This window comes from Aquila chrysaetos, chromosome 16, assembly GCF_900496995.4.
Source record: "Aquila chrysaetos chrysaetos chromosome 16, bAquChr1.4, whole genome shotgun sequence".
NCBI classification, from domain to species: Eukaryota; Metazoa; Chordata; class Aves; order Accipitriformes; family Accipitridae; genus Aquila; species Aquila chrysaetos.
This window is the reverse complement of record NC_044019.1, coordinates 29,025,118-29,033,919: the sequence shown is the minus strand read 5'-3', so window position 1 is coordinate 29,033,919 and position 8,802 is coordinate 29,025,118. Positions and strand designations below refer to the sequence as shown.

The following is an 8,802-nucleotide window of genomic DNA, read 5'->3' as shown; positions in this document are numbered from 1 at the left end:
CTCCCCGGATTGGCGCATCGCCCCGCCCCTCGGGTTTAGAGCTCCCGCCTCTCCCTGGATCCTATAGCTCCATCCCGCCCTATAGCGGGGTGCTGGTCCTGGATCCTATAGACCCGTCCTGCCCTACAGCAGGGTGCTAGTCCTGGATCCTATAGCTCCATCTTGGCATATAGCTGTAGCCCCATCCAGCGTAACACTGCTTCTAGGGGTCTATGGCCCCTTCTTACCCTACAGCCAACCCCCCCGCCACACTTATAACCCCATCCTGCCCTATAGCAGGGTGCTGGCCCTCGAGCCTATAGTGCATACTGGGCTCTTGGGGATATAGGTCCATTCTGCCCTATAGCACAGTACTGCGCCTCGGTCCTAGGGCAAGGTGTCAGTCCTCAGGCGTGCTATATGGCACAGTGCTGCGGCAGGCCCTATAGAGAGCTCCCTGTAAGAAAGGGATGGATGTGCAGGATCCTGGCAAGACAAGCCCCACAGCTCGTGCTTGCTTCACCCTTTGACCCCCCACCCCAAAATCCCCACTGTGCTCCCAGGGGTGCCTGGGGAGCAGCACCCAACCCGACACAGACCTGTAATAACAGTTTGAGTTTATTAAAGTTCATCCAAAAACACAACAATAAATAAAAGAAAACGCCAAAAACCTGCTGCGTATGGTACAGGATGAGAGCGAGGGGGCGGCCCTGGTGGTGGTTGTACCCCCAGAGCTCTGCTAATCACCAATCACCCCCCCACAGAGACAGGGACAGCGAGGAGGTAACACCCCAAAGATGCACTCCACCTCCCCAAACCGGACCCTTACGGAAAAAACGAGTAAAAATAGCACCACCGGCTGAGCCAGCGCGGGGTGGGACAGCGTCAGCTCCCCGGGACGTCACCTTGAGCGGGCGCTGTCCTGTGGCGCAGAGCCGGGAGCCTGCGGGTGGTGGCCGAGGCCGGGTGGGCGACGGGGCTGCCGCTAATTGCGGCGGTACAGGTGATCCCGGGTGGCCACGCTGACCTTCTGCTGGTAGTCCTCCATCTTGTCGTGCAACTTCTGATAGAGCTGGGCGAGGGGCAGAGCAGGCGTCAGAGACGAGGGCTCCCACCCTGTCCCGCATCCCCCTTCCCACTTTCCTTCTGCTCGGGCAGGAGCAGGAGAAGGCACAGGGCAAATTGCGGTGCTCCCCGTCACCCCTCGGCCCCTCCACAGGGCGTTTGCGAGCACCCTTCCTTTTCCCCGGGCAGCGGTACCTACCACGACGTTGTAATGGTTGGTGGTGCTCTCCCGCAGCGCCTGGAGCAGCTGGTCGATGGCGGTGTAGGGCAGCCACACCATGGGGGCCGTGGCGGACAGGGGGAACTGGAGGGGAGAGGAACCCTTGTGTCACATTGTGCTGGTGACAAAAACGCTCCTCCCCACAGCCACAGCGAGGAAGAGCTTCCAGCCGCCACGTCCTGACAGCTGCTTGTCCTACTGGTCCCACTAAGAGGTCCCCTCTCCTCTAGGGTGGGTTATCCACACCCATTTCTCCTGGAAGCACCGTCACGGGCACAATACCCAAACCCCAAGCGGGATCTGTCCCAAGAAACGGTCCACCACATCGCACGCTGCAGGTGAGCTCACCTCGATTCCAAAATACCGGTGCCCTTTGCCCAGCACAGCATCTACGTACTCCAGGACCAAATCCACAGCCTCCTCCAGCAGATCATAATTCAGATAGAGACGCAGCAGCTCAGCAGCATCCACTTTCTGCAAGCAAAGAGGGAAATGTCAGCCAGGGAACGCACCCAGGAGCCACTGTGATGCTGACAGCAACCTGCTCTGAGCCTCGGTAACGGGCATAAAGCATCCGGCACGGGTTCCCGGAGCTGGGAACAGGAAGGCGGGATGAAGCTTGCGACAAGGAGGTGCCTGTCGAAGCGCAGGTTACCTGGCAGCTCTGGGACAGCTGGGGTTTTTTGGCCAGCAGGCAGTACGCGCTGAGCAGTGACCCTCTCCCTGTTCTCACCTTGTAGCTGTTAATGAGCCAGTTGGGCAGAGGTATCCCATGCGCCAAGAGCTTGTTGATGACGCAGCGATGGTACAGGCTGTTCTGGGATGGGTACTGCTCCAGATAGGATGACAGCAGCCGCCAGGCTTCATCTGTGGCACTGCAAGGCAATATTTCCCCTCGGAACCTGTGCCAGCAGCCCCTGCCACTGTCTGCCAGGCCACAGCGTGCTCCAGGGGACCTGTCCCGCTGCCCGGGTTCAAGGTGTGCGCTTGAGGCCCAGCAAAGTGGGGCGGGCTGGGGAGAGCGTGGTGATGGCGTGGGAGCATGGCTCTCCTGCTATCCCAGTCCCGCAGGTCTGCTTTAAGGGGGTTTTTAAGAACCCGTGACCCTCTCTGGATTCCTGCAAGGCTTTTGCCTCCAGAAATGATCCACTCCGACAAAAAGCAGCTCTGCTCTTCTCCCCCCACAGACAAGGACCTACCTGGACTCCTTGGTGGTAACCAGTGCCGAGAGCTGGTTTGCTGCTAGCCAGTCCCAGGCCTCTGCCTGCGCTGCCTCCCCTCCCAGCTGCAGCTTGATGCACCTGCAAGACAGAGCGGTGCAAAGGTGGCTGCCTTCAGAGCCTAGTCCTTTCACCCTGCCTTTCCACAGGTGCCAGCTTCAAAGCCACCCCTCGCAGGACTATTCCCAAGCAACAGCTACGAATTAGCTGGCTTGGCAGGAAAAGGCAGCTATTGCAGCGATTTCTAAGCTGCTCTCAGTGCCAAAGAATTAATAAGGACTCTGGTTTAGGGCCCGAGCCTGGGCAAGAGATGCCCCCTGTGCATCCAGCCACAGGAACAGGTCGCAGCAGAGCTCCTGAACAACTCTGCAGGCACAACGTGTCTTCTGGAAGCGCATAGAGGCAAAGGAGAAGAGGAATCCTGGGGTTGGAGGTGAGGCATGAGAGCAAATGGCTAGCACAGAGATCAGACAGAAGAGCCAACCGCTACTTGAAAGCCACTCAACAGCTTGAACAAATCTTCTGTAAGCAGCTCACTGGGCATCAGCAGGAGTGTGCCATGAGCCAGCTCACCAGAAAGGTCTCCAGGTAATGGTTGTGCCTGGGTTGGGATCACCCGCGACTGTCAGAGGCCAGCTCTCTCCCCTGAGACCAGGGAGAAATCTCTCCCCTCTACTACCTCCTCAGCAAGGCTCCCTTATTTTTCCTTTTCAGGCGTGAAGAGCAAGTTCCGCCTCAAAACCACTGAGCCAGCAGCTGCTGAGGCTGTGCGCAGCGTTAGCAGCCACGGCGAGCAGACAGGTTGGGACAGCGCTGGCTTCTGACCCTGGGGAGCTGCAAGCTGCGCCCTGCCAAGCATCACGCAGGGCACGTCTCTCCAACCGCGTGTCACCTGAGGCAGGGAGGAGAAGCTCGCTACGTACTTGAAGGTGAGTCCCTCAAAGATGGGCGTCAAGGGCAGCTTGAACGTTTGGCACAGAGTGATGGCGGTGTCAAAGAGGCCAGCCCGGACCAGGAGAGCAACCGTTTCCTCAGGTGTAGAGTTGCCTGCAGAGAAGGAGGACCAGGTAAGCGCCTCTCCCAGTCACACCCCAGTGCTTACTGGGGCCTAACCCCACGCAATTCAGCGGCAGTTACAGCAGCACCGTGCTAATGGCCCCGTGTAAAACACCCTGCAGCAGTACTACTCCTCATCACGGGGCTTAAGGCTTTCTTGACCTCAGGAGCATCTCACGAGCCCAGGAGCCGTCCCTGGAGGGACTGCACAAAGCAGCAGTGACCCACGGAGCCGTCCCTGATCAGGCACCAGCTGGAGAGGGACACAGGCAGCATCGTACGGCCCATAGGCAAACGCTGCCGCTGTTTAGGGGAGTAGGGAGGGGACAGCCTTGTCGCTGGCACAGCAGGCCTGTACCCAAGCGAACAAGGCATCAGCTCAGCTCTGCCAGCGCAGGCAGGAGGGGCAGTGGCAGGAGGTGAAAGGAGACTGTGGCACTCGGCTTCCCGCGTCTCGAGTTTGCCCTCAAACCAGCTGTTCAATCCTTTCCCTGCAATCCCTTACTGGGAAGTCATCCCCTCCTGATACTTAGCAGGGAAAAACGTGTACATGTTGCATAACTCGTATCAGGGAGTGGCAGAACGTACTTAAAGGGTCAGGGTGGGAGAGCTGCAGTCCTCTGCTCCCCAACAAGGAACAACTTTGATAAGCTAACACTGTGTCATGAAGCAGGATTATCCAGGACAATAACGTAAGTCTCGCAGCAAGTGTTTTTTCTAGGGCTTTCTAATTCTGCTTCATCCGGGGGCAATTTCCAGCAACCCAAAAAGATGCCTTTTTGTCTCAACTCATGAGCTCAACCCCAGCCCCACGCAGACCATTACTAGAGTTCGGCAAAGCCAAAAAACTGTGGAAAACTTAACATTGTTTCTCCTGATCTGCCTCTCCAAAGCTGCTGAACTTGGTGGCGAGATTTCATGCTAGGGAGGCGAACTGAATGGCCCCTGCCAGTGCCTGGGTTTGTCTCTGGGTCAGAACAAAATTGCTGCTTCCTCACCTGAGCTACGACTGAAAGTGTTATAACGAGCAAAAACCTCGGGGGGAAGCGCGAATTGGCTGTGCCGCATCCCTTTTACCTGCCACAGCCGCCGTTGACAGGTCATGCTGCACCAGAGTCAGCCGGATCCGGGCCAACACACACTCCCTCTCCAAATCCTCCAGCTCCAGGATCTCGATTTGGTGAGTTGCTGTAACAGATGGACACAAAGGGCTCTCAGCATTTTAAAAATTTAAAAAGGGCTCCTCAGGCATTGCGTAAAACATCTACAGCCCTCTGCCATCCTAAGAGGAGTCGTACCACAGAAAGCACGGGAAGAGAGGTCAGGTTTTGCTGCCTCTTCCTTGCTACCTTGAACTGTGCCTACCTCCTTGATACAAATCTCCCATTCCTCCTCTATTACAGATGTTATCTAATGTTTGGTAACAGCTGCTGCTCTGACCACCAGGCATACGCTACAAAAGAGCTCATTCAGAAATAATTGTTTTAAAAATACCTGACCGTAACTTTTTCTGTCGTAATGCTGAGGATTGTGAGTCTAACCTGACCCCACCACCCTGTGCTTTAGTAGACACAGGCAGAGTGGAGACCTTACCAGCAGAGACTCACTACGTCAGCAGGGTTTCCAAGAGCACAAACAACAAAAGTCTTGAACAATTGCCTCACCAATGCTTTTCTTTTTAAAATTGCAAGTTACTTCCACTGAAAGCAAAAGCGCTGACAAGACATCAAACTGCAGAGGAGTGTGCACAGAAGCTCCTTGGGGAATAGCTGTTACATGGCAGCTTATTGCAACTGGGAGACACTAACACTGGGAGAGTTAACTAGCTCACAGTCCCCCAAATTATTGATCTGACAGAGGCGAGAGCTGCCCTGAGCCATCTCCCAGCTCACATGGGAGCAGCAGAGCTCTGAGGCCAGGGGAAAGGCTGCTCCCTGACAAGAGTCAGAGAGCGCACCAGGCACTTACTTGGAACAGCCGTGCACTCCCCATCGTGGCTCCTCTTCGGGGATGCTCCAGGGCGTTCGTACTTGCAGGAAAAAAGCAGAAAGAGGGTTTATGCCCACCTGGTTTCCAAAGGACAAACTGCCTCGACACGATACAGCCCCAACACCAGATCTCCATTTCAAGCCTTGATTTGAATCAGAAAAGCCATACAACCACTTGGCAGTTCAGGTTACATTTATCTCTGGCTATCAGAAACATGGCACAGCATTAGCTGATAAGGCTACAGTCACCACCTCCCTGCAAACAGGTTTGAAACACAAACCATGTTACAGTAATTCTCCTTTTGACTGGTATTCTGGCTGTTCAGACTCCCCAGAAAGATTTGCTCTGTCTTCAATAAAAGGCGATATATTCCCACATATATACACCAGCCCCCTCCCAAAAGTTGTCCTGCTTCCACCCTGCTCCAAAAAGGGGCAAAGACACATGGGTGATAGCCAGGACTAATGTCTCCGTTGAGCAGGGCAAGAGAGTGCTACACAAGCTGGCCTAGAAGATGAGAGCCGCAGATTAAGAAGGCCAACGCCTCTTCATCACATCGGAAAGGATTTTGGAAGCTCCTTCCTGAACGTACAGCTGTAAGTGTCCCCACTGTCAATAGCTTAGGTCAGAGGCTTCATAATAAGCTCAGCATTTCCTACCACAGCTCCAGAAGCTGGCTGCACTATCCAGGCATACTCTGGGCGGATCAACCGTAAGCAGTTAATAGCAGCGAGGAAACAGTTTCCTTGTTTCTGGAGCCCTCGGAGCGTCCGCACCTCCCTGCCCAGGCGCATGCCGTATTCAAACATCACCGTTCCAGCTGAGGAGAGAAGGGGAATACATCAGCCAAGACCCAGGACAGGCCACCCTGCAGGGACAGGGGAAGCGGTGTCCCAAGCAGGCGGGCTGTAAGCTACGACGTGCCCACCCCGAGCCTTACCCTTGCGGTAGTTGTGGCGGTAAATGTGGAAAGCATACAGCAGCTCGTAGTAATTGTGTGTCATCAGGTCCACTGCTCGAGCATGAGATTCGATGATCCCCACGACCTGCAGCACGCAGAGGCTCAAATGGGTCGACAATCCCTTTAAAGGGCCCGGTTGTGTCCCCCTTCCTCCCAGCGCAGGCTGATTACCTCGTTATGGAGGTTCACGTAGGGGAACTCCACCAGGTCCTGGAGCTGGGAGCGCTCACAGAGAACCACCACTAGCTGGCGCAGACAGTCCAGCTGCCTGCAGAGAGAGAAGCACAACCGTTCCAGAGGAGCAGGAACAAACCCATCTCCGGATGCAGGCTTTAAGCCATGAACATGCTGCTTTGTGACGAGCTCCATAGGTTTTTTTCTGGCTTAGAACCAACAAGTCCCTTCAGACTTCTCCTGTGCTGGAAACAGAGATCCTGGACAGCAGAGATCCTCTGCAAAGGTCTCTCAGGAGGGCAGTCTCCCTCCCTCAGCTCTATTTGGTAAGGTTTTCTTCAGCCTCAATTAAAATGCATTCCTACTTCTCCTCTGAACGCCTATTCCAGCCATTCCTACTCATCACATCCTCCTCTGCTAGGGTGAAGCTTCCTCTAGCCAGTTCACTTCCCAGATGGTACTCAAGCTGAAAATTCAACTCCAAGTCTTTTTTTTATTAAACTAAATTGACTGGACTCCTACAGCTTTTTAACATACAACGCTGCATGCGATCCTTCAGCTATTCTTTTGGTTCTTCCCTGAATCAGCTTCCCCCCCCCCCCCGCCCCCAGTTTCCTCCTTTGAGATAGTGCTGATCCCAGCTGTCCTTACAAAAACAAAGTATGCCTCTTTAAACACACCTTTACACAAGCTAAAACAAAACCTCTTAATGCAGCAGCCATGTCCTACCCTAAAGCATCATCTTCCTTTCCATTTGATGGAAAAATTGGTACATGGACCTCCCAGACAAGTGAGCATAAAGGCATAAAACTGTCACCTACCTGCTTGGATCTGGGTTTTGTGTTAAGGCTACATATGCCTCACTGTTGTGTCCTAAATCCAAGTGATGTTTGAAGATGCAAGTCCTCAAAGTAGCCTGAAAACACCAAAGAGGACAAACCAGCATGTCTCAAATTATACAACTAAAAAGAAATACCTGTGTAAGCTCCCTGAAGAAACATCTTGATGCAAAAGAAGTGACCTGTACCTGGCTTCTCCAGTCATCCGCCGATTCCATGATAGCCAGGGTAGCCAGCTGGATAACCAGCTCCGGTAAACCCACCATGTCCAACAAGCGCAGAACCTGGAGAAGACAATACTCTAGTGTTGGCTGCAACAGTGCTGAAGAATGGGTCGGGTTGGCAAGGGGTTTTTCTTGTTTGCTTTTAAGAGCTGCTCCTGACTCTACCAACCGTAAGAGCAGGCAGAAGATTTTGCCAATGTTTCTAAGCAATTAGACTGAAAAAGGGAAGATTTTGGTAAGTTGCAGAGGTCTGAACCAAATCCCAGCACATCAGGCTGAGGCTACAGCTTTTCTAGAGGATTAATCTCTGCAAATGCGAGTTTTCTGAAACATTTTAGCGTTGACGGTTACAGTAAACCCCTGCAACAGAGAGGTAAACGATTCTATCCCCAAGCTGTATCAGAAAAGTTCCCTCTCCAAGGGCACCTGACAATCCTTGTGTTTTCTGGATTTTAAAATCAGGGAATCCCTTACAATGAGCCTAGGTCCAAGCTTGCAGCCTGTCTGAGCTACGGCATTATGCAAGAAGAAAGATCCTATCTCAATTTAAAGACATTAATTTTAATTTTCCTCAAAGCTTAATAACCTGCCCCTTAAGCAGCATCTTACATCTAGCCTGGACATGTCTGGCTTCTGCCTCCAGCAGCTGGATCTCACCCTGCCTTTGTCTGCTGGATAACAAAGTCCTCTGCTATTAGGAAACTAATAGGTGGAAAGTACCTAGATTTCACACTGTAGTCACCTCATCATCACCCCCCAAAGAAAGTAAACAGACTACACTGAGGTTTCACCTCCCCAAAAAGTACGTTTTCTGAGTCTCAAGTCACTTCCACAAAAGCTGGGGACCAAGCAGGAATTCTCTCTCCAAGCAGCGTCTGCGTGGAACGAGTTGGTGCCAATTTACTCGGTCAGGACCGTGTACGCTGGGCCGGCTCAGCCGTACCTTGTTGTAGTACTGCAGGCGTGGAGTGGAGACCATCTCACCCTCCTCAGGTTGGATCAGCCTGTCCAAGAACTCTTCTCTTCCCACCTCTGACGCAGCTTGGCAGAAACAGTCCAAAGCCTAGAAGCAGAC

The 8,802-nt window shown here is 53.4% G+C and overlaps 1 protein-coding gene across 2 annotated transcripts in view; it reads right to left on the bottom strand.

The window, feature by feature from the left end:
- NUP160 (nucleoporin 160) overlaps positions 1–8,802 on the bottom strand; it is a 30,398-nt gene that overhangs the window by 265 nt on the left and 21,331 nt on the right. The window contains exons 22-35 of one of the 2 annotated variants that reach the window (XR_005934110.1): positions 8,671–8,790; positions 7,692–7,787; positions 7,486–7,580; positions 6,662–6,758; positions 6,470–6,575; positions 6,189–6,349; positions 5,509–5,569; positions 4,618–4,728; positions 3,408–3,531; positions 2,464–2,565; positions 1,998–2,139; positions 1,613–1,738; positions 1,244–1,348; positions 885–1,051 (exon numbers count right to left, since the gene is read on the bottom strand). Coding sequence is in view for 1 of the 2 variants with exons in the window: in XM_030038386.1 (XP_029894246.1) it covers positions 965–1,051; positions 1,244–1,348; positions 1,613–1,738; positions 1,998–2,139; positions 2,464–2,565; positions 3,408–3,531; positions 4,618–4,728; positions 5,509–5,569; positions 6,189–6,349; positions 6,470–6,575; positions 6,662–6,758; positions 7,486–7,580; positions 7,692–7,787; positions 8,671–8,790 (1,533 nt within the window). In the remaining variant the exon portion in view is untranslated. Of the gene's footprint in view, positions 1–579; positions 1,052–1,243; positions 1,349–1,612; positions 1,739–1,997; positions 2,140–2,463; positions 2,566–3,407; positions 3,532–4,617; positions 4,729–5,508; positions 5,570–6,188; positions 6,350–6,469; positions 6,576–6,661; positions 6,759–7,485; positions 7,581–7,691; positions 7,788–8,670; positions 8,791–8,802 lie in introns of those variants that run through there. The other variant, XM_030038386.1, reaches the window with a different exon arrangement.